We start from the raw sequence: 26,730 nt of genomic DNA, 5'->3' as shown, positions 1-26,730 counted from the left end.
TGATCAATTAAGGATGTTGTTGTTATTGTTATTTATTTATATCCCACCTTTCTCCCAATATAGGGATTCAAGGCAGCAAAATCATGGGAAGTTAGTGAGTTGGTTTGAGTGAAGGTGTACATCAGCTGAGAAAGAGAATGATCATACAGTGAGAAAATTAAGTTGAGTTTTGGCCAACTGGAAGGAAGAAGAAGGGCAAACTGGGCAAAATGTAGGGAAAGGATAAGAATAGATATAATAGTAGCAGAATGAACTGAGTATAGTGAGGCAGCCTGAGGCAGCCTAGTATTGTTAAATGGAAAGTGAAGTCTGCATACAAAACTTTTCCTGTTCAGTGTTTAACCATTACCTAAATCAATTTTTTGTGAGGGGATTTACTAGATCCCAGACACATACCAGCAGAAACCTCAAGACACACAATATAATCTGGAAGTGGGCTTGGTTTACGCTATATTTTAAATATGCAACTCTGTACTTCAAATATTTCCATTTTCAGTGTAAATGGGTTGAAAAAACTGCTTACAAAAGTCTTACAGAAGATAATAAATACTGTCCACAGAGACAGAGACAGTTTCTCTTCCACAAAACAAGAATTCACCATATTAATCAGCTCATTAGCCAATTTATATATCCTACTAGTTTTCTTGTACGTATTTCCCACATATTAACTTAATAATTATCTTCAAGAAGCTATTATAGTTGACCCAAATTATTATCTGAATACTGAATGTGAGAAGCAGACAGGGTTCATCCCAATAAAGTTTTCACTGAATTTCCAAGTGCCTTATGATTATTTTCTCACACTTCTGCTTTTCTGAAATTCATGATGGTATAGAAAACCTTGGACACAAAATACATTTTTTTAAAAAGAAGCCACAGTTTTTAGGGTGGAGAAACACTCTAGATTATATATCTAGAGAATGCAAAGAGAAACAGCTCACTAATATAGGCCTGGAACAGACAGGCTGATTGTGCCATGCTGGCGATGCTAGGGTTAGGGACCATGCACCAACCACACGGTCCCTAACCCTAGCACAGCATGGCGGCAGAGTAATGGCGGCGTCCCATCCATACAGGCACCACCATTTTGATGTAAGCAATGCACAGTGTTTGCACGTCACTCTGCATTGCTTACATTGCGAGTGCACCAGTGGAGCACTCGCGATGTCACTCTGGTGCCGCAAAAAGAACCCCAAAACACCGGGTTCTTTTAACTACAGAGGGATGGCACGCGGTTTGGGGGCTGCGCTGTCCCTCCGGAGTTAAAACAGGTGAATGCAGACCACCATTTCGGGGTGGTCTGTACTGCCACTATGAATCAAATATTGCATCCAGATATTTGAGACCATCTGGATAGGTTCTCCCCCGCCCCGGCCACCATATCCTATTGATTCTTCTGATTTCTCAGCAGCTTTTGATCTCATCAACCAGGATATTTTGTTGAACTGGTTCTGTGGATTTGAGTGAGGATGGTTCAGAGTTAACTTGTTTCATGATTTTTGCTTGACTCTATTGTATATGAGCTTGGTTCTATCTTTATCCTACTTGTTTCTAACAAATACATATAGTCTTTGAATGAGATCATCTATGGATTTGGACTGAGGTATTACCAAATGTACCCATGATGACCATTTCTGTTTCACTTTATTGTTAAGGGAAGTAAGAGGTGCTGAGTTATTACTTGGACTCAACAATTTGCTCAAGTCAGCCAAGATTATGGTACGCTGGCAACTGTCAGCTAGAGGCCTTTTTCTTCATTCACCCCTAGACTATGGAATGACCTGCTGGAAGATTCGACAGATGAATATCCTGTTTGAGTTTAAAAGATCATTAAATACCAATATCTTCTGGCAGGTTAATCCAGATGATTTTAAAATTGTGACTTTTAAATGATGGATTTTAAATATGGATTGTTTAAATATGTGTATCTCATGTTTGCCTTTTTAAATTAATGTGTTTTTTAAACTGATGTGTTTTAAATATTCCTGTTTGTTAATTGTTGTTGTCCCCCTGCCTCAGTCCATGGAGAGAGGCAGGTAAGAAGATGAGGAGGATGAGGATTATTATTATTATTATCCAATGGTCTGGTCAGAAACAATAAAGTGACCCTTATTCCTGATCAAAATGGAAGCACTGTGGGTACTACAAAACTGATGGGGAAATAATTTTGGGGGACAAAAATAACTCCAAGACTCCCAAAGCTCACTCCCAGTAGCCATGCTTGTTGGGTTTTTTAAAAAAATTGTCATTCCAAAAAGTAGCTTTTGCAAACACAGAGTATAGTCCTCCCTCCATTCTCGTGGTTTTCGTACTCACAGCCCTCGCTTGTGTGCGAGGGACAAACGGAGGAAGAATGAATGGGACGCACATCCACAGCGCACGCCTGCACGCTCCCACGCACCCATGTCTATATTCAAGCCATTGGGGCTTGAATAAATGCGAAACTCCATTTTCGTGAGGGGGTCCAGAACAGATCAGTGAGAGCTGCGTATGGTGTACCCGCATATGGAGTAGGTGCACTGCATTTCAACTGCTAAAATTATGGCTGAGCTATATAGCCAGAGCCATGTGGTATCAACTCTGAAGGAATTACTTCAGCTGACCATTTGCTACACAGACCAGTTCACAGTGTTGGTGCTTACCTCTGTAACCTAGAAGAGCTTGAGCCCCAAACATCTAAAATAGCATTTTGCCCTACAACAACCTATCTGGGCATTAATTAGAAAGAGATCTTGTTGAAGTTCTCTTTCTCAGCATACTTAGCAAAAACATATACGAAAGAGAAGTCCATCTGTGTTGTTGCACTCCAACATAGACTACCCTTCCAAGGAAGGTATGCTTGGTGATGATACTGGATTATTATTAGTAGTAGTAGGAGCCCTGGTGACGCAGTGGTTAAATGCCTGTACTGCAGCCACTTACTCAAAACCATAAGGTTGCGAGTCCAAGAGCAGCAAAAGGGCTCAAGCTCGACTCAGGCTTGCATCCTTCCGAGGTCGCTAAAATGAGTACCCAGATTGTTGGGGGCAAATTAGCTTACAGTTGTAAACAGCTTAGACACTGCTTAGTTGGTATGAAGTGGTATATAAATGAAGCTTGTTTGTTTTGTTTGTAGTAGTAGTAGTATTTGGCACGATGTGCAAACCTCACGTGCCCAGGGTTCTTCAATAATTATATGCAAGTGTGTTAATTTTCATGTTGCTTTTAATTGCAATACAGATTTCAATTTTATGTATTTTATATGTATGATCTTTTGTTTTTCTTTCATTTCTTCTGGATAAAGGTTCAGTTGTTACAATTTTCAAATAAATACATAAAATAAGTATAAGATGCCCCTTCTCTGTACTTCCTGCCACACTACCATATCACTGAAAGCCTCAGCCACCGTGTTCCCCAAGGCATTTCCATCACTCCCTCAAAATCCTCATATTTGTGTTTTTCTTGAGTAGCCCCATCTTGTTCATACTTTCACTGCAACCCAATTCCCCTTTGTCTCATCCACATTATACATTTGACAACCTATCCCTGAACCTGTCTGCTCTCTCTTCACTGAATTTATCATGTAATGTAGACTATATGCACTCTAGACAGGCATCTCTTTTTAACTTTAGCACATTTTAGACAAGAATATTAAAGGTAACACACATGTGTGCACATGCACATTAAATCATTGAAACTTTTGCACAAGTCTTACACTCACAGAATGAGGTGCTCTCCTGAGCTGTCCATGGTACTGAAAACCTACTACTCTGTCCATGTTGTAATAATTGTTAGTTCATCCTGGTTTTTAAACATCTATGATGCCTTCAATTAGTAAAGTAAATTTATTTGCAGAACTGTGGACATCCACATGCAAGAAATGATTATTATCACCAGAGTTAGCCAGAAATGCACATTAAAGAATTGAAATCTTATTTCAAAAGAGATTTATGTATGTCTATATTTTCACAGACAGGGATCACATAAATGAAAGTACACAAAGTTCACAGGAAGCAAATGAATAAAAAAAAGAAAATCATGAAGAAATATTTTTTTCTCTCTGAAAAGGTGACTGAATTTTCCTCTGATCAGAATTTGAATTAATTTTAAAAGAATGGTATAAAATCTCCATAATTGGACATGTCTCATGCCATTTTTATTTTTTTTTGCTCATCTACTACAAATTTCCATGGTAGGGAGAAGGTTCTCTGTGGTGTTTGGAGATTGTGTCTGAATGATTGAAAAAGCTGCAGGACTCTTAACAGATGGCCTTTTAAAGAAAATCACAATTGTAGCCATATGTAAATACAAACTCTGTTACTACTTCCACCCTGGTGGGAAAGCAATGGACTGTTCATTTTAAAATATGAATGAAGTGGCTCAGCTAATGATCTAGAAACAGTTTTATCCACTCAGCAGAAGTTCACCTGCCACAACATTGTGGATTTTCGTGCGTTTGTGTTTAGAATTTTTAAGTAAAGTGTAAAACTTGTTATTCATCATGCATTGAAAGTTTGAATAAGGGTTAGCATACCACTTTTTCTGCTTCCAGCTTTAACACTGGTGCATGCCACAACCCTTATTTTCAGATGAGCTACAGTCTGTCACTACAACTCCTCCCCCCCCTCCCCAACAACCTCCTTCTTATCTTACTTCAAAACCAAATTCCAAGCCGTATGACACATACAGCCTCTCTTGGCATGTAAATGACATAATTCAGGTGTTTGAGGGCTTCTCCTGAAAGGAAGAAAGTGGTACATATGTAGAGATGGCAGAGAATTACATTTGGTTTGCTTTTCAATAAAAACATCCCTCCCAAATCAATGTATTTCTTCATAAGAAAAGAGATTGACAGAAAGAACTAGCTAACAACAATGTGAGAAAGAAGGGGGTTATGTTTTTAAAAACTGAATGTGGATTGAGTGATTCACTTCTCCACGCAAAGTGCTTGGACTGTTAAAAGTCTGGCTTTGGAACCCAGAAAAGAAAAAGAAATGTAAAAAAAATAATCTCCTGCACCTCCATATTTAGTACTTGCTGTTTTACAAAGGCAGAGCAGCAGTGACTAATTTATGACTCCAGTATTTACAATATTGTTCTTTTATGCCATACAGTCTGACTTATTTATCAAAGATATTTCTCTCCACAGATAACATTTTGTCCAAAACCAATGGCAACTGCAGTTGAGTGAATTCTGTGCAGGTTCAATAAACCTGTCAATTTTCAGTCTAGTCTGAAGTGTTTGTGTACTATAATCTACTCCTTGTTGAACTCCAACAGAGAAAAGCTTTACTTTGTTGCATTTCCTCAGCATGGCACATGTGAATGTATCACCTGAAGACATTCCAATTACATAGAATTATCATTCCATAGAACTATTCATGTCTATTCAGCACCATTAGATTTAAATCAAATCTGTGTTCTCTTGCCTCATCCTTAGAACATGTCAGATGCCTTCTCTTACTCCATGCCATTGATATGTATGAACAGACTCTTAAATTTGAAATATATTTCTATTTCAGCAAATGTCTTTGACAACATTTCTCAAGGTGTTGTATGTGCATTTATTTTAAAAAGGTTGAGAGAAATTGTGGTTCCCCCCCCCATCTTTCTTAAGAATATCAGATTAATACGTGGGACCAAAATGTTGCAGTGTGGAGTCCCCTTGTAGCAGATGCCAGCCAACTATGTCCCTTTCCAGGAGGCTTTATTCTTTCCCTCATCCCACCCCATTTTCTCTCCCTGCCAATAATCAATCTCATGTGATGCCCCCTGAGCATGCTTCACTTCGTCCTCCTCCTTTGGCAGTGGTGGTGTGGTTCCTAATTTTTGTATACCAAAAATATCACAGTCCCCAACGTTTGCTGCATTGATCTTGTGCATTAATCTTGTGTGGTGTTTAAGTGTAAACACTACAGGTAAAGATGAGAGACAGTTAATTTGGTCTGCATGTTTCATTTGAAGAAGCACCATTCACATTTCATAGACTCATTTGAAGACTGGAACACAGCCATGGTTCAGAATGCACACTTTGCAAAGCTGCTTCCAGGATCATATATATATTTGAAAGGGTCATCTACAATAATGTACTGTATATACTAAAAATAGCAAAATTTTGCATTTGCTTTTTAAAACTAGAACAACATCTATTCACACATAAATTGGCATAAACAGACTTGTGAAACTGATAGATACCACATAACAGAAATGTTATGCTTACTATGTGAAGCCCTATGATGGGTAATCACTTTGTATTGATGTTCACATGGGGGCAGTAACATTTAAGTCAGTCCTTAACTGATTGGCTTATAAAATTCAGAATGTGCATTTAATTGGATTTCCAATTGAACATAATTCCCAATTAAGCATTTCTCTATATGGAGGCTATAAACCAATAAAGTAAAATCTCATTTAAAAATATTTTGCCAGGCACTTTATTCAAATTAAATAAAAAGAGATTAATTTGGAATGATCCCAAATATTCATATCTATACCAAGTTATAGTTCTATCACAGATTTTGCTGAGATAGAACAGTGCAACTCTAACCACCCTTGCTAACTCATTCATTTCAATGGGAGTTACTCCCAGGTAAACATGCATAGGATAACAGCCTAATAATCCTTTGAGGCATGTACACTTGAGTAGTTTGAAGAATTTGATCTTTGTTAATTCCTACATGAAATGATGTGATCCACAGTTTTTACACTTATATGTGGAATGAATGTTGTGACATAATTCTTGCCATCGTGCATGAGACTTAAGAAAGAAATTCAGTGCATTGTGGAACATCAAAAAAGAACTTATATCCACAGGAATGTGTGTACAGAATCAAATGCTATACAATGTTTACATTGTGGATATATTTTTGTATGGATTCTGTAACAAATTTAAGGACTAAAATGACCTGTTGTAATACATGAGGATTAAATATAATAAAATAAGCATATAAATATGCATTTTGAAAGAAAAGACAATTTGAACCCATGAATATTTATGCAAGTATTTTTTAAAAATTCTTTAGATTAAAAAGAAAATGGAATTGAATTATGAGTAAAACGTATATCAAAGTAATTTGTAGCCTGGAAAAGGGCAGGTTTGTCATACCTAATAGTGTCTAAGCTATACAGAGAGAAGCCATATATTCACAAACTAGTTCAACTTAATTAAACAGCACAATATTAATAAAATTTTAACCAGGGGAATGTAGCGTGCTGCTGTGTTGCCCTTCCTCCAGCACTTTCCTTTTAATCCAGTATGACCTCTGACTACAGTTTTCTAAAAAATCCAGAGCTAACTCATCGATTTCATTCTACCCAAACCTGTTGCCAGGAAGAATGAGGACAAAGATGTCAGAACTCCAGAAAATAAATGGATACCTTTTCTACCATCTGCTACCCATCAGCCAGCCAATGGAGGGGCAATGCACACCTGCAGGCAAAGGAGCTGAAATGCTGTGGAGGCAAGAAATATTTGCAATTTGGGCCAAAAGCCACAGAAACAAATACACTGAACAGAATTAAAAGGAAGAATGCTGTGCCTTCATAGCTCCTTCTTTCTCTAACATAACAATGCAGATACTCTTATTAATGTTTTTGTACTTTGTCGTTCATGTAATTCTTACCTATACCTTTGGTTGCACACGAACCAGAGAGTGCAGGAGCACTATTTTATTTATTTATTTATTTATTTACTGCCTTTCTCCCAATAAGGGACCCAAGATGGTTTACAGTAAAAAAAAATTAAAACAAAAATTAAACAGCTTACCCTAAAGGCACCAGATCCTGTCTGGGAAGCAAAGCAGGGGTAGCTCTGGTTAGTAATTGGATGGAACACTGCCAATGAACACCACGTCCTGTAAGTTATATTTAAGAGGAAGGAAAACCACTTCTTACTATTCCTTGCCTTAAGTAAATCCTATGAAATTCATGAGGTTACTCCAAGTTGACTTGAAGGCACATACGCACAGTATGCTTAAAATAGTCTGGAATACATGTAAAACCTATGATCAAAGTATAGTATGTCCCATTAAAAGACCATCCTGACACACCTAGTTAAAGACAGAAGGCATGTTTAAATAAAAAGATCTGAGGACAAAAAATAATTTACAGTGGGAGGCAAGCTAGCCTTCGACGGGAGAGAATTGTACAGTGTGGAAGGAATCACCAGGAATGCTCTCTACTGTGTTCTCACTAACTATACAACTGATGGTGGTGGGGAGACAAAAGAGTTTATCACACGTGGGGAATTTCTCTTAATTTCAAATGAAAAGAAAGTGGGGCCAGAACACATTCACGTGAATTGGCTAGCTCAGCAAATTTACGTGAATTCGAATTGCATTCGAACTGACTTCCCAATGCCTGAAAATAGCTTGCCATTGCCCGAACTTGTGTGTGGTAGTTTATCATGCAATAACATTAAACCCCATGATTGCATTCGGACTGACTTCCCATTGCCTGAAAATAGCTTGCCATTGCCCAAAATTGCATGTGGTAGTTTATCACACAATAACGTGAAACCCCATGATTGTGTTCAGATTGCCATTGGATTATGCTTCCAATTTCCCTTGTCTGATAAACTCCAAAGGCTTCCCTTGAAGACCGAAGAGTTCAGGCATGTTTGTGTAGGGAGATATGGTCTTTCTGAAAGCCTGGACCCATCATTTATAGATCATTGCCAGGAGTTTTAAATGTGCCAAGAAATGGAGCAGTAGCCTGTGAAGCTGTTAGCATATGTTACCTATAACTACTGTAACCACAGCATTATGAATTCACTTAGGTTTCCAAGCAATTGCTTAAGGCAGCACCATATAGAGTGCATTACAGTTATCCAAACAGCTGTTATCAAGACATGGAACCAACCTCAAAATGGAGACTTCACAGTCATATAGGAAGACTGAGAGGCAAATATTTTTGGTTGTTGTTGTGTGCCTTCAGGTCATTTCCAACCCACAGTGATCCTAAGCTACACCTATCATGAGATTTTCTTGGCAAGATTTATTCAGAGGAGATATCCCAATGCCTACCTCTGTGTGAATAAGTGTGATTTGTCCAAGGTCAAGAGAGTGGATCTTGCCCAAGGTCATCCAGATGTTTCCATGATGAAGCAGAGATTTGAAACTCATACACTCAAACCACCAAACCACACTAGCTTTCATCCTACATGGTACTTGTTTTGTTTTCTGCTAAATCCTTCCTATATTTTTTATTGTAAGGCATCTCAGCTGGACAAGAGCAAACAGGAGTGGAGTCAAAAGGATCCACTGTGAAACATACAGGTGAGAATAGAGTATGTGAATGAATTCCAAGGTATGTGGGTGGGTGTAGACAAACAACACAAAGACCAGTTTCATCAGGGCTATGATCTATTTGGGGGTGGTAACAGATCTGCAGCTATGTTTCAACCTTTGTGAAAAGTCTGGCTCTCAAAATATGGCCACATATAAGAAGAATGTAGAAAATTACTTTGGGGGACTATGGGCCCGAACAGACAGGCCAAAATAAAGCTGCTTTGGGTCACTTTGGAAGTATGCTGTTTAAATGATGCATGCATCCTAAGAGGCTGGAAGCTGTGCCAAAGGCATACTCCAGACCCAATGATGTGTGTGTCATTTAAACAGCATACCTCCAAAGTGACCCGAAGCAACTTTATTTTGGCCTGTCTGTTCAGGCCCTATGACATCCAGAATTCCCTAGCCAGCCAGCAAATGCTGTGAAAGTTTTTTTTAAAAGTTACTTTTCCAAGTTTCCCATCTATGCATACTCATTTGCAGAAGTGAACACAACCCTATTTAAAGGAGGTAATCAGTGTGATTTGACTGGACATTTTGCATGCTTATGTCAACACTGGTGCACTACTACCTTAGAATAACACACTCATATTCCAACTCAGAGCATCTGGGTAAGAGCCCTTATTATGGGTATGACCCATGCAGATCCAGCCACTATAGGCCCTATGCAGGACTTAAACTGGTTGATGTAATTTTCCCCTCTCTCTCCTTGTTCCCCCCCCCCCCAAGGGAAAGGGTACATGTGCAGTGCAGCAAAGTGTCCAAGGTGGTAGCCACCTATTACCAAAGTGCCAATGTAGTTTGAACTCAGCACACAAGTGGGGAAAGGAGGGCATAGAAACTTGCTCTTCCCTCAAACTCAGGCAAATGCAAATACCTGCAGCCCCTCCTAGTGTGTGTTCTTTCTCATCAATAACTTTTATCATCTTAAGCACACTCTTATGTTACTTGGCCACAGATGTCCCATCTAGAAATGTTGGTGGGTGGGTGGTTATATCTGATTTCTTCAGAACAGGAAACATGAGGTTCTCCAATTTCTGTCTGGCTGCAACCAGATAATATAGCCAATTTGGGGGGGTACATTAGAAGTTGCAGCCCATCAACAACCTCCTCCCAACACATTTCTAGTGTCTTAAAAATCATCATTTAGGGGAAACTACAGATACTTCCAAATTGATGTACATATGCCATTAGGAAAAAAGGGAAAGGATTCATGTATGTTCTAGACATGCTCTATAAACCAGCACCTGTATGCTTACTCATTTCTGTACCACGTGAAGCAGACCTAAGTAGTGTTGGGGCCTGCTGCAAGATTTACATCTCAGTTAAACAAGTGAACCTCTTTGTCTTTGTCTTTCCCTTTTCCTTGACAGAGGTGGGTGACCAAAGCAGTAAAAAAAAGAAGGGCATATTACTATATATTCAAAAATGACATGAAGTTTGAAGTATCATGGTCACCACCTTGCATAGCCAAGATTATATCAGTTTTGTTTGAATACAGGTAGTGCCTCTAAAGCATGTTTTAAATTCTGCACAGTGGGATGCTATCAATGATTTATCAGGCAGAAGAGCTTTGGCAGGGGAGAGGGAAGATCACAAGATTGTTTTTAGTCTATGAACAGGAATGGGCTACATCAGGTTTTCTATAATACTCCTTGCCTCCAAGTAGAGAACAAATCATTGTTTTTTCTTTGTTATTGTTTTGGGGGTGGGGAGATATACAAGCAGCTCACCACCAGAAAGAACATCCCTATCACTCTAGATAATGCACCAGTGATCAAGTGACTGATTACATGTCGGCCACATCATATTGGCTAGGGGGAAATTCAATTTTAGTAGCACTCCCCAGCTCATGAAACCCTAATAGCCTTTTTAAACCCTTATAAAACTACCCAAATGAAAGCAGTGATATGGCTGACTGATACAAAAGTCAGTCCAATGAATTATGACTGAAGGCATTACTTTCAAAGGAGCAAAGATAGGGTGAACATGTTTCCTGAGTATATTTTTCTAAGTGGCAGTAGTCATACAGAAGGAAATAAACCCTTTGAGGAGCTGTGAGCTAAAACAGAACAACTAGCAACTCTTCTTGCAATATATGACCCTTGTGTTACTCATGTTTAAAAGTTTGTAGCACATACTTTATGACACATTTATGTGCAGTCACTGCATAGGTGTAACAAGTACAGTGCCTACATATTTGTCCAGAGGGACCTGGTTCATATCTCCATCCAGCCATGAAGCTTAATTGAGGGACCTTGAGTTTTCAGAACAAACTGCTTAATTAAACAAATGAGAATGAAATGGGACATCCCTTCTATGTTATCTCAAATTACCATCTTTACACAGAAAACATAGACCACCAAGGTCACTCACCATTTGACACATTTTTTATAGAGCCCCAAAATGTCACCCAAAGCTATCAGTTATACAAAAAGCTGGCAGACATCTTGTACAGCAGAATTACCAGTTCTAAGGTAGTCTGGGATTTAGAACTATCAAGACCTCTCACTGATATACAATACCCAATGATGAGTAATAGGGACCTCTCCATGCCACAAATCAACATCAGCACACTACTGAGAAAGAAATATATAGATGGTGTTTCTGGCCAATTAAATATAACAGGAATAATAAGGAGGCCTCTCCAAGATGCTGAAGAAGATAGGCACCACATTCTACATGTTCCATTGCCCCAGAGTTGCCAGTTTCTAGAGAGAGGCAGCCAATGTGGTGTAGTGATTTGCGTGTTGGACTAGGGCTCTGGCAACCAGGATCATAGAAACCCACTAGGTGACCCTGAGCAAGTCACATTTTCCCACCCTCTGAGTGAGGCAAAGGTACCTCCCCCCAGACAAATCTTGCCATGAAAACTAGTAATGGGTTGACTTATTAGTGCCATAGTCAGAAACAACTTGGAGGCACACAACTACAACCAAACTTGATATCTTAGGTCCAAATGATGGACTAAATGGTTGACTATTCTGAGGCTTTGTTGTTACTCTCTATATACGAGGGTGCTAAGGAGAAGCTTGAGCAAAAAGATGTAATGGTACTGGACATATCTACAAAATGGAAAGACCTAAAAGATTTGAGAGTTGATGTACCTATGTGGAACACTGACTTGTTACAGAAACTGATTTTAAACTAAAAAATAAAAATAGATTAATTTGGGGGAGGAGGGGGAAATCTTGATGATATTTTATTGTATTCAAGTATAAAGACTCATCTATTCATTGGCCAGAAAACTCATTTTGGAGGAATCCTTTCTGAATTTTGGCTTCGAAAGGCAACAATTACAATCATCATTATGAAACAATTTCTAATTTCAAAGATTCTACTCTGAGTTATTGTTGTCACTCCTGCTCCAGTTGTTTTCTTGTTTGAATTAGGTCCTTGTCATCATTTCATAATTGCAAACTGAAATCTTTTTTTAAAATAAAAATGTATTTTTAAAAAAGGGAAAGAAAAAGAAACCCTTCTATGCTTCCATAATGGAATAACAATGTGTTACATTCTCATGGTTTTAGGTCTGATAAGATATATTGATCAAGAGTATACAAGATTTGTTATCACTATTTACCCAGGTGCAGCTTTATATTTTTATAGATTCCCTGTTTCCATGCTCATTAAAGAGAAAGCCCCATTAGAAACATGAAAGCGCTGTAAACATTGTGCTCCATGCATACATTTTCCACTGGGAGACCAGGGTTCGAATCCCGGCTTCACCATGAAAACCCACTGGGTGATCTTGCAGATGTTACCTTCTCTCAGCCTCAAAAGAAGGCAAGAGCAAATCTCATCTAAAGAAACTTGTCATGAAAACCCCATGATTAGTTTGGCTTAGAGTTGCCAGGAATGACTTGACATCACACAACAACAATGACAACAAGAGATCCACTCCCAGTCTATGAAAGTTTATGTGACAAATATCTCAGTTCGAAGTTAAAGGTGCTATGAGATCCTTTTGCATCAGTTCATCACAATCTTTGAAGTCATGTTCTACATAATGTCTTATTTTAAAAAAATAGTTTCCACTACCCTCCTATCAATATGAATTCTATGTACTTACATTTAACTCAAATCATCTTAAATACGTCTCCCAAAGCTGGTGAAAATCCACCGTGCTATTTCTACACAACTGGGTAATAAACAAACAATTATTTTTATTTACTTAGATTATATTTCTCATTCTCTCCCTTCTCCTTTTTTGTCATGACATTTTAGATTGTCAAATGAATACAGGCAGCCCTACGTTTTCTCAGAGGATCTGCTCTGGACACCACCAGCCCTGCATGAAAATGGAAACTCACAGATATTCAAACCCCATAGGCTTGAATGTGGGCACGTGCCCACAGGCTGCTGCTTGTGTGCGCCTTGGATGCACACCCCATTTTAACCTTTTCCGTTTGCTCCTCATAAGTAAGCGAGGATTGCGGATCTGAAGTCCATGAAAATGGTGGGGCAACTGTAATCTGTAAGATACTCTGAGAGCCTTTGTGGCTGAAGAGCAGGGTATAAATATTCTCAATACATAAATGTGTTGATGTCTAGTCAGCAGTCATTCATTTGCACAGTGCTGACTAGTCCATCCACTCCCAGGACTGGAATAGCTTTCTCCATCTTAACCATTCTGGAGCATTCTGGGTAACATGAAACAGTAAATGCAAATGGGCCAGAAGGTAGCAAGCCATGGTGGAAGCCTCAATATAACAGGTTAAAAAATTACAGCTGAAGATAATAGGGGCACCTTGTATAAATTGGGTGAGCCAAACCTTTCTTTCCATGGACAACTTAATGTGCAGCAGAATTAGAACAACATTCCCACAGTGTCCTGAAAAATAAATGACCCACAAAAAGGCAGGAGAAGTAGTAGCTGAGACCAGTCTGGTGAATAATGCAATGGTCTAATTCAGCAGAAAGAGTAAACCTGGTATTTCTTTGTTATTAAACAACATTAGTACTGAAATCACAGGTGCCTCCAAAATTAATTTTGCATCTAAGAGTACAGATGGCTAGAGAGATACCTAAGTCCCTGAGATAACAAACAGAAATGAAGTACGTGTGTGTGTGTGTGTGTGTGTGTAAAGAAAGGATTCCAGAATTGGACATGCAGGAATTCTGCACAAAAGAAAATGAGAAACATAAAGTACAATTCTAAAAACAGAAAAGAATCCACATCTCATTGAAGGCACTGGCAAAATCCTATTTCATGTTAATGGCTCTGAGATGAAAAAATTGTCATCACCAATATAATCTAATTCTTTTTACATCCCAGCCCAAGCTCTTCCAGTATGGTAGAAGAGAGCCCTCTTGAGGAATTCTTTTTGAATAGCACTAGCAGACACACATACATGCACATATGTATATGAAGACATTAAAATACCCATTTACTCTCACATACAAGAAGGCCAAAATTAATTTCACTTGAGAGAAATAGCATGGAGAAATAAATAAAGAGGAAAATGGTAACACAAGAAAACACAGCACATCTTAGTGGCTGACCAGTGTAGGAGTAATTATTATAAGCTCTCTTGTTGACATGTCCAGGAAAGCTGTCATTGCTTGTCAGTCAAGATCCCTTCACACATGCTAAGGATGTGAACCTTTGATTATTGCTTCATCAGATGAAAGCTTGAGCAACTTCTGCAATTTTCTCCTTGTGAGAGAAAAATAAATATTTCTGTATACTATTCACACAGTATTCACACATCTCAAAGTCTCTGGGGAAATTCTTCTATGCAGAAATACATGTGAGGTTTTGCAAGATGTTTTGCCAAAAAGAAAGTGCTTCTGAAGATAGTTTGTTTTTTTTCCTGGGCAAAAAAAAAAGGTGGCTTTTGTGAAAAAAACATAGTTTTGCAGGGAAACTGTATTTTTTGTTCAAAAATATATTTGTGTGTGTAAAAAAGTTTTCAGAAACATACATGATCTTTTGGATGCAAATTATCGGGCACCAAATTTCACCAGTTTTGCACAAATACCCAACATAGTGTGTTATTTTTCTGGAACATTCCAGGATTGTTGCACAAAAAGCACTCCTTTTTGCATTAAAGCGTAACACGAAAGTCTCCGGCTCCTTGCGGGGGGGGCGGGTGGGGAGGAAACCAACAACTTTGCTGTGTTATTTTAAAACCAGTGGTTCTTTGAATATTAAAGGTTTTTTAATGGGAAAATATTGCACATGCACAAAATAAGATTTGAAGCAGAATAATTTCTCACGAACATTTGGCAATGTGAGAAACACTGCATAAAGTCTTGTCTATGTGTTATTTCCAGGTTTTCTAAGTGTCAGGACCCCCCTTTTTTAAGTCTTCGACTTCACAAAGACTTCATTGTTTCTCTGTGGTCTAAATTTCATAATCAGCCAATGGGGCTATTCTGTTATAGTTGGGACTATCAACTAAGGAAGGAAAAAGAACTAGATGGCTTCTTCATAATGCACAGAATATAATAACATTCATAAATAACAAGAGTAAGCATGTCAATATCTCTGCATACTCTCTTGTCTCACTTGGCTCTTTCATACAATGAAATATCATGAAATTTGACTCTTTAAATCACTACAGCCACAAAAATTGGCAAGATACCTCTAGAAAAGTAAGAATCTAATAAACCACGAGTCTATCAGATTCTACCCCTGCACATCACTGAATCTCCAGTAGAACACTTCTGCAACATCTAAATGCACTTACACTTTCTTTAGGGTGCTTGACTTTTCTTCTAGCCATTCCCTATGATTGGATAAACACAGATGAACCCCTTAGCGGCAAAAACAGGTTGACAGATGAACAGTTCTCCTATAGATACTTGACAAGACACACTGCTGATTTTTTTAAATAAGGACAATATTTCATTGTGGTGACATAGCAAGATTATTTCCTTCATTATTCATCTGGGTCATGGCATTATGATATAATGCACACATTGCATAGCTAGATTTTCTTTGTCTCTATTCCTGTAGATTAAAAGGTGTGCAAAATTTCCATACCTAATTCACTGAAAAACTGTAATAGCACATGTGAATTTCCTCCAAGGATAATTGCTAACTAGAATTACACCACTGATTTAGGTCCTAGAATCATGTACAGTTACATAGTTATGGTATTTATTACATTCAGCAACACCAAATTGTTACACAAGAGCAATGTCCTTTGAAGGAAAAGAAAATCATCACAATATAAAGACACACATCTATCATAACAGTAGCTTCTGCTTTCCCTTCAAAAATTCAGTTAAGCGCTAATTTAGGCATGCAACCTAATCTCATCATCACCATATGGCTTGCATCTAAATGTGTCAACTGTTTCCACTCTGTTGAAAAGTACTGTACTGGCAAGTACATCAAGCATGAAAGTGCTGGGATAGTTTTGATCATAATGCAAGCCATAGGGATGTACACCTGTAGGGCTTATTGGGGAGAGCTGATTCAATAGGAAGAGTAGAAGATGGGCTAGATCACACTTCTAATGAAGTACCTGCATTAAGTGAGCTGTGATTATTGTTTCACATAAGCTCAGCCATAGTGAGACAATTGTCCCTGTGTAGATACATACACAGTCTAAGATGTTTCACATAACTAAAAATTGTTTAAAGCTGGTTCTTACATTGCTACCTAGGTAAATATTTTCACATAATAAGATATAGTTGATGACATTGCCATTTTCCTATATGCATAAACACTTGCTTCTGACTGAGGTTTAACACTTGATCTTCTGTTCCCTAAAATATCCACCAGTTATTTTATCAACAGAGGATGGGGATTTTGAGATGGATGCAGTAGTAAGTCAAGGAAAAACACACAGCTATCTTTCTGCATGCAGTGCAGCATGGCTTCTTTAAGCTTCAGGATCTATCTCTCCAGAGGTTTGATCGTCACAGTATAAATAGATGCAAAAATGCTAGTTAACTCTTCCAGAAGAAACAGCAGGCAGTACCATAACCAAGCAGCAAGAACAGTGTAAGTATAAACTGTTCTCCTACTAGTGTGGCTAATTTCAAGTTGAAACATAAAAGCTTACTTTGCAAAATCTCCAGAAATAGCAGAGTGGTGCAATCATCTGAGAGCAGCTATTGCTCTGTAAGAAATGATCCAAAAAGCAAAAGACTTTCCCTGTAGTATTGCCTGTCAGTGCTACTTGCAACCAGAACAAAATAACTTTTGAAAGGGAACCTTTACTTACAGGAGTGCTGCCGTCTGAAAAGGTGTTCATGCTGATAGAACTGCTCATTTTGTCAGATGACAAGGAGGGTGGTGATGGACTGCGCTTCTCCAACTGATCTTGGTTCTGTATATCTTGACGCTGTAGATATTCACGCCATGCTCTCTGAATGCTATATTAAATTTGAAATATGGGTTGTTATAGCTGGACCTTATACAGTCACACAAAATCGAACTATTTCTCTCCAAGGAGGCCTGATGGAAGGCAATTTTGTAGTATTTGAATGAGATTGTGCACAATATTTGAATCTCAATGTTGAAATCTCTCTTTTGAAAGGACACCAACTTTATGAGTCACTCGGGCACATGACCAAATCATTGGTTACCCCTCCCTCATGGCAAAATTAAATATTTAGACCTGAATTTGGCTTTACTTTTTTTCTAGTTTCATTTTCAAAGGAAGGAAATTGAAATTTAGGCAATTTTATTCCAACTGTGGGAAGTTCTTCAAGAACTGTGCAGGTTTTCCCAGCTCAGGACTTATTCTATGTTTGTTTGTTCGGTTTTTTGTGTGTTTTTTTTTTTTTACTGAAAACAGTATTAAAACCCACCTTTGAATTTTGTGTAGAATAATTTCTGAACTGCAAAGATTCTCATTAGTCCAAGAATATCATTCTCATGACTTCCTGACACTCAAGAAACATGTTTTTCAAGGTTTTAAAAATTATTTTCTGGTATTCTTTCCATCCCTAGTCTGAACCCTGTTGTTAGGCTCAATGAAAGCAGGCCCTCTGTATCAATAGATCACCATTTCAACACTATTCCATGGTTTTGTTCTAGGTGTGGGACTACCAGCAGAATTCAAACTATGATGTTTACATCTGCATTTCCTTGCTGACTAAAATGGGAGAATCTTTCCTGGTATTGATGTTAGAATAACTGGACAATAATTGTTGGGATCCTCTTTTTCCCCCTTTTTGAAGATGGGGACAACGTTTGCCCTCCTCCAGTCTGCGGGGACTTCTCCTGTTCTCCAGGAGTTCTCAAAGATTATTGCCAATGGCTCCGATATTACATTTGCCAGTTCTTTTAATACTCTTGGATGTAGTTCATCTGGTCCTGGAGACTTATATTCATTTAGATTAACAAGGTATTCCTCTACTATCTCTTTACTTATTCTGTGCTGAAATTCCCCTGTTCTGTCCTCTGCTCCATTATCCACAGGTTGAGCACCCTTTTCCTTTTCTGAGAAGACTGTGGCAAAGAAGGTGTTGAGTAATTCTGCCTTTTCTCTGTCCCCTGTTAGCATTTTGCCATCTTCTCCACGCAGTGGCCCTACCGTTTCCTTCTTCTTCCTTTTGCTGCGGACATATCCAAAAAAGCCCTTTTTATTGTTCTTAACCTTTCTAGCAAGCCTGAGTTCATTCTGTGCTTTAGCTTTTCTGACTTTACCCCTACAAATGCCTGCTATTTCTTTGAATTCCTTTTTGGTGATTTCCCCATTTTTCCATTTCTTATACATGTTCCATTTAAAACTTAGCTCAGTTGGAAGTTCCTTAGTCATCCATCCTGTTTTCTTGAGACACCTCCCATTTTTCTTTCTCACTGGAACTGTTTGAAATTGTGCCTTCAGTATCTCCCTTTTGAGAAACTCCCATCTGTCCTGAACTCCCTTCCCTTTTAGTATTTCTGACCATGGGATTACCCCCAGTATTTCTCTAAGTTTAATGAAATCCACTCTCCTAAAGTCTAGAATGTGTGTCTGACTATGTCTGACTTCTCCTTTCTACTGTATAACAAATTTCAGGAGAATATGGTCACTTCCACCTAATGATCCCCCACTTGCACCCCATTAACCAAGTCATCCTTGTTGGTTAGGATCAGATATAAAATAGCTGATCCCCTTGTTGCCTCTTCCACCTTTTGGACCATGAAATTGTCTTCCAGGCAAGTGAGGAATTTGCTAGGCCTTGAGGATTTTGCTGAGTTTGACTTCCAGCAAATATCAGAATAGTTGAAGTCACCCATCACGACTGCATCTCTCTTTTCTGAATGTGTGATCATCTGTTCTAGAAAGACATCATCCAATTCCTGCATCTGACTAGGAAGTCTGTAGTACACTCACACAATAACATCCCTGTTGTTTCCCTCCCCTTTAATTTTTATCCAGATGCTGTCCACCTGGCTTCCAGGATTGATGTCCTGGATCTCTTCACTGGTGTAAATATCCCTGACATATAATGCTATTCCTCCTCCTTTCCTGTTTGGCCTATTTCTCTTGAAAAGGTTATACCCCTGTATTCTTACATTCCAATTATGAGATTCATCCCACTAGGTTTCAGTGATGTCTATTACAGTGGTACCCCGGGATACGAAATCACTGCGTTACGAAATTTCCGGGATATGAAAAAAATAAATAGGAAAAAACTGTTTCGGGTTACGTTTTTTTTTTTCGGCTTACGAAAAAAATTTTGGTGCTTTTCGGCGCTTTTTCACACGGAATCGCGGCTTTCAGCGCTAGCGGCTATGGCTTTTTCGGCTAGCGAAATTTTTCGGGTTACAAACGGCGCCGCGGAACGAATTACATTCGTAACCCGGGGTCCCACTGTATATCATATTTGCTTTGTTGTACTAGGAGTTCAAGTTCATCTTGCTTATTTCCCATGCTCTGTGCATTAGTGTGGAGACAATGAAGACCATGCGCCCCCTTTACTTGCTGCCTGTGCAAGTTTTTTTTGCCTCCCACTGTTGGGTCCTTTCACTGTTTCCCTTGGTATCTCTATGTCAGTTTGGCTATTTTCTCCAGCCCTTTTGCCTTCCAGAATACTGTCTCCTTCCCCAACATCACTCAGTTTAAAGCCCTCCAGTTAAAGAGATGTCAAACTGTATTAATTCTACAGTGCAAATTAAACCTATGAGAAGCCTGCAAGATGGACATGAGGACAACAGAACACAAGCAGGACGTGAGGGCTGTTCCCCAGCAATAGGTAATAATGAAAGAGAGATTTCATTTGTTGCTGGAGGTAATATATAGCAATCATAGCTAGTCGTCCTATCGACCACGAGCCATTTGGGAATGATGAGAGAAAAGGAAATTAAAACAATAAAAAATGGGAAGGTCTTCAAAGAGGTGCAAAGAGGAGACCCTCTCAAAATGGTTTAGCTCACATTTTTGATTCACACAGCAAAAATTCTGCTTTTTTACAATTATGTCAATTGTTTTGTTTTTAAATCAAGAAAAAAATGATTATAGTTTAATTCACTGCACCATGCTGTGCACATCATGCAAATGTACTATAGCAAATATTTCATCTGGTTTGTTATCCTTTTTTAAAATTCTTCATATTCACAATATGGAAAGAGGTTTTCAAATCATAGATAAATATTTTTTTAAATCTGTTGTGTGGCTATTCTGCCATACTTAACACCAGGTGGCAGTAGAGTATCAAATAAGATTTAGATTTTGAACAAATGTGTAAAAAGCAGTGTAGTTAATATTTAAAAAATTGCTTTTTAGATGGATGGGTGAGGCAATCTTCTCCAACCCAAAGCTAAGCAAGTAACCTGAGAGGGTGAATGACAAGGCTAAGATCCATTAACAAAACCAGGGATGTGCTTGCGTCTGGACTGGTAAAAGATTCATCAATATAAATCACTTATACAGATAAGAAGTCTTGTTGAAATGTCCTTTTATTCTACACTATTACAAGCCTTATAAATGATTATGTGCTTCTTAATATTTGTCAGGGTCCTCCTAGGGAGACTAAATGCTGCAAATGACCCTGATTATTCTGTTGACATAAAATAAGCACTCGGCGGGTGCTTTTTGGACTACAACTTCCAGAATCCCCAGCCAACATAGCTGGTGGACAGGCTGGTAGAGGGTTTTATCAATTGCATTTGTATTATTGTATTATTTTATTTATGTAATCCCGCCTTGATACTTGGGAGAGACAGCAAATATAAATAAACTTTATTATTATTATTATTATTATTATTATTATTATTATTATTAAATCTACAATCCATAGAAATATAACTGTGCAATGGCATTCAGTCATTATCCATCATAAAAAGATCTATTTTTTCCATCATATTTCACCAGTTCTTATATTTTACAAAAGTATATTAACATATAACCACAAAACCCCCACAAAAATATGTATCAATATGATGAGACAACATACAAGGTTGACAAACCATTTCCTAGCTTCTTGTTGTGTGCTTTCATGTTTTTCTGACTTATGGCAACCTTAAGGTGAACCTATCACAGGGTTTACTTGGCAAGATTTGTTCAGATGATGGTTGACTATGCCCTCCTCTGAGGCTGAGAGAGTGGGTCTTACCCAAGACCCAAGTGGGGATTCAAACCCTGGTCTCCAGAGTCATAGTCTAAAATTCAAACTACTACACATGCTGGATTTCAATTAGGTTACATCCACCCTGCAGAAATAATCCACTTTAATACCACTTTAACTACCATGGCTCAATGCTATGGAATTCTGGGAGCTGCAGTTTATTGTGGTTTCAAAGCTCTCTGACAGAGGCAGCTAAAAGTCTCACAAAACTACAGTTCCTAAAATCCTATAGCATTGAGCCATGGCAGTTAAAGTGGTGTCAAGATGGATTATTTCTACAGTGTGGATACAGCCTTACTCCACATAAAATTATCCTGTATTATTTAATCAGCCATGCTAGAAGACATGCCATTGGTTGTGATTTGAGATTTCAACTCCCATAAATATCTATTAATATTTTAATATTCTCTAAAATGTTTGTGCTTGAGCCTTGTTGGCCAAAAGTTGCATTTGATAGGAAGGAAGGCTTCTAAGAAATCCATTAAATACAGTCACCCCTATAATAAATAAATAATAAAACTTTTATTTATACTCTGCTTTTTGTGAAAAAATTTAAAGCAGTTAAAATAGTACATCCATATATACAAAGTATCCCCCCCTTAAAAAAGATTAAACAATATAAGATTTAAAATTACATAACTATTAAAAACCAGTAACAGTGGCAGAGTCATCACATATATGTGGGGGAATCACCACATGGCTGAGTAGTTTATTCTGGAAAAGCCTGCCGGAAGAGATCTGTCTTGACAGCTTTCTTGAAGCTGTCTAAGTTGGTAATTTGATGGATCTCGTCCGGCAGGCGATTCCATAGACTGGGAGCGGTTACAGAAAAGGCCCCTCATTTTCACAGGAGATCTGTTCCAGATCCCCTCACAAAAATGGAGTTGTGTTTATATTCAAGTCCCATTGGCTTGAATATAGGCTCAGGGGCACGGGAGCATGGGGGCACACCCCATTCATTCCCCCTCCATTCTTCCCTCATGCATAAGCGAGGAATGTGAGTCTGGAGACTGCGAGAATGGAGGGAGGACTGTAATTATAATTATATATAAAAAATAGTAAGGAAAGACTCCTAGCAAAAGATCTTACACCAAGCCTTTGGAGAACTACACTGAGATTCAAATCACTCCTAATAGCAATAGAACTATTTGTTTAAACTCATACCTTTCCTTTCCTTCTAGCTGTTTATAGGAAGATCTGGGAATCAAGTCTGTAGCTCAAAGAAGCAGCAGCAGGAGAGGCACTAAACAGTCTCCTTCAACTTACCTACTTGCTATTGTTATTGCTATTACATCCCTCATGGGGAGCTTTTTTTCCCATGTGGTATACTGCTAATCAGTACTCAAGAGCACCTAAGGCTCAGGAATGAAAGGCAGAAGTATTTATTTATTTATTTATTTTTATTTAAGATATTTTATATTGCCTTCTAGTCTACACAGGCTCCCAAGGCAATGGACAAATAAAAGCCATTAAAATAATTCAAAAATAATAACATCTTTAAACACATTAATTTCAGGAAAGTGTATGTGCCCCTAATTAAACAACAACTGTACTTTAGTTATTCCTTCATTATCATAAAAGTGAAAGGATTCCATTAGCTTGGAATTATGTTAAATTATTTGAAACTAATTGTGTGTGAGATCTGGCATCTACCTCCACGCACATGGCATATCTAAACAGATGGATCTGGACAGTAGTTTTCACTGTGTTTGCCTTCATCCATTAGAGAGGAAATTCCAGGCCAGCACTCTTCAGGGCTGTCTTTAGAGCCAGAATGTTTTCCCTTGCCACCTGTAGCCTAAGCACCTTTCCTCTAGTTACTTTCCTTGCTCTGTAATATTCTAAAGGTAAGACTAGATGCAGTTCTAGAGAACCAACATAGTGTAGAGGTTTGGGTATTCGACAGTGGCTCTGGAGATCAAAGTTTGAATCCCTGCTCAATCATTAAAACCTTGGGCAAGTCATACTTTCTCAACTGAGAGGAAGGCAAAGGCAAACCTTCTTTGATCAAATCTTGCCAAGAAAACTCAATGATAGAATCTCCTTAAGGTCATCGTAAGTCATGACTGCATACAAATGACATGAAGGCACTCGTGATTCCAACAGCATGTTTTATAAAATAGTTCAGATTAATACCATGGCATGGAGACTGAACATTTTCCTCGTATAATTTATCCAAGAAAATCTGCTCTCTGCAGCTGTTTCTTACTCTTCATGCTGCCCCTTGCTGCTATTGCCTATAAAGGCTGAGAAAATCATGAGTAGGATTCTTCCCTCACTAAACATACACTTTTAAATGGGTATGTTTTTAAATTGAGTTTAATGCATTTATAAGTTTTACTTATATTTTAAATTTTTATACATTAATAATAAGGACTTTTATCTGTATTTATTCTAATTTAGTAATCTGCCCTGAGGATAGGAAAACGATAGATGATAAATTCAAAAATAGTATTATTATCATTGTTTTCACAGTCTACCACATTTTATGAACTTGAGTTTGAAACATCAATGATTTGGGTTCTCCCCAAGAATCTAGAAATCATAAAGGTACTACTGGATAATGTGGCACATTCCAAGCAGTATTGCTTTGTGTAACTGTGGTATTGTGATCCTGTCTATGGAGATTTCATTTAGATGTTTTGTCACTCCATTTGCAATTGCTTCCAGAGCAGCTATCACTAGTGCAATTACAACTGTCTTCTTTTCCCAGAGGTGCTAAAGCTCAGTTTGTGGGTCTCAATATTTCATAACATTTCCCCTCTCTTTGTCTTCAGTTCTGCTGACCCTGGGGACTGTCACATCTATAACCAAGGGCCTGAACAGACAGGCCAAAATAAAGCTGCTTTGGGTCACTTTGTAGGTATGCTATTTAAATGCTGCATGCATCTTAAGAGGCTGGAAGCCATGCCAAAGCCATGCTCCAGTCCTAAGGACTAGAGTGCAGCTTTGGTGCAGCTTCTGGCCTCTTAAGATGCGTGTGTCATTTAAACAGCATACCTCCAAAGTGACCTGAAGCAGCTTTATTTTGGCTTGACTGTTCAGGCCCCAAGTTTTCTTTTTCTCAACCACAGTTATGTCGGGCACATTCTATTTGTTTCTTAATTTGAATCTTAGGGCATTACTACATGTGGCTTTTAAACTGTGATTGCTCTGGGAAAGAAGCAGCTTTGGCAATACTCATCACATGATCATGTCTCCATAGCTGCCCTATTCCTTTTCACTGGTGAGAGAAACCAGTGAATGAACATACACTCTACATCTCTTTTGTGACTATCACATGAACTCCTGTGCTCATTTCTCCAACACTGGCTGTCTACAACTGCAGAATATTACAACATTCCCATCCTTGCAAACAAAAATCTAATGAAAAGTGAAATCACACATTTGTCTCATACATTACACTAGGCCTTGGAAAAGTTACTTTGAGCAGCAATAACTCCCAGACGTCCTCCATAAGCATAACCACTGACCATGCTGTAAAGAATATCCAGGAGCTGTAGTCTCAGTGTAATGCAATCCAAGCCTTGTACTACACATAGGGTTGCCAGGTTGGATATGAGATAGAGCTCATGTAACTTTAATTCTGCATGGTTCATGGAACAAGACAGGCTATCAAAAAAACTTTATCAAGCTGGACAAAGATACCTGTCCTCTCTTGCCTTCTAAACTCCAGTTTTTACCTGTAGCTGTCTGCTCTGCACATGGCTCTTGCCTTGCCAGTAGAGATAAGAGGAGGGGCATGCAGGCACCCACAACAAGAACAGAGCTGAGGTTCATGCTCCCTCCCATTCTCCCCCAGAGGAAAGAATAATGAAGCCACACAAAGCTAGAAAACTGACTGACATTTCTTTGAACTATCCTTTGGGTCCAATCTGTTATTCCTTCTTTGGCACTGAGGTTAATAAGATTGTCCAACCATTTTGCTGGCTAAAGAAGGCTTTGCTTGCTGTAAAGTAACCATAATGCAACCTGGAGCACCTATCAATGTCTGTGTCTGTGTCACATGTCATATTGATTATGTTATATTGATTATTTGCTGTCTTCTTCCAGAATTCTGCAAGAAGTACCACAAATGGCATATGAAATCTCACTAAACTGTCTGCCACCCATGGCAATTTTTAGTTTATGGAATTTAAATGAGGTTAAAGAAGCTTTCCTTGGGATTAATCCTAACCTTATACCTAAGAAACAAGAAGGAAGACATTTACAAATTAAAGCCAAGCTACCAAATAAAGCATCTCATTGAGCATAACGATACTGCTGTATTTCTAAAGAAAACATAAAAGAGCAGACTTTATATCACTTACACTTTCACTTTTGATTCCAAGGGCTGTAAATTAATGTGATATTTCTGAATATTATTTTCCACATCCATATCAAGCTGGTGACTGGGGAGGGGGAGAAAAGAGAAAGTGGGAAGAATATCCATTAAAGTCTATTTCAGCAAAACATTTTACAATGACCATAAGCATCTATCCACTTAAAACACAATGTACTCCAAGTGCTTGCTCTAAAATGGGCCTCTAAACTCACATGGGGGGAATCCCATGCAGAAACGAGGGTTTAAATCAGGAAAGAAAAACAAGAGGGTTGATTTTCACAGAATGTTGTTGTAAAAGTGGTGTTAACCTGAACAGAAAGTAGATGAAATTAGACAAAAGCCACTCCTTTTTACTTTCAGAAAATGTCAAAAGTAAAGAGTAGATTTTGTCTTCTTTCCATTTGAGTTAACACCAGTTTAACAATGACATGTGTGAAAATCAATCTGCTTTTGTGTTTTTTTCCCCAGCTTTTAAATCCCGTTTTTGCACGGGATTTCCCTTGTGTGGTAAACTCCTCTGACAAGGAGTGAGGAAAAATCTCACTGGCATTCCTAAAAGCCAGGCTATTCTAAAACACTGTCAAAAGAAACCTAATTTGCCACTCTTGCAAAAGTTCAGCC

General features: G+C 38.3%; 1 protein-coding gene across 1 annotated transcript in view; it reads right to left on the bottom strand.

The window, feature by feature from the left end:
• LOC121925573 (IQCJ-SCHIP1 readthrough transcript protein-like) overlaps nt 1–26,170 on the bottom strand; it is a 515,366-nt gene extending 489,196 nt beyond the window's left edge. The window contains 2 exon segments of the mRNA XM_042457860.1: nt 17,450–17,600; nt 26,096–26,170. Coding sequence (XP_042313794.1) covers nt 17,450–17,600; nt 26,096–26,163 — 219 coding nt within the window. The 5' untranslated portion in view covers nt 26,164–26,170.
• Between the last annotated feature and the right edge of the window lie 560 nt (nt 26,171–26,730).

The sequence above is a fragment of the Sceloporus undulatus genome, chromosome 3 (assembly GCF_019175285.1).
Source record: "Sceloporus undulatus isolate JIND9_A2432 ecotype Alabama chromosome 3, SceUnd_v1.1, whole genome shotgun sequence".
Taxonomy (NCBI): Eukaryota; Metazoa; Chordata; class Lepidosauria; order Squamata; family Phrynosomatidae; genus Sceloporus; species Sceloporus undulatus.
Note: the sequence above shows the minus strand (reverse complement) of the source record. Positions and strands in the feature narration are given on the sequence as shown.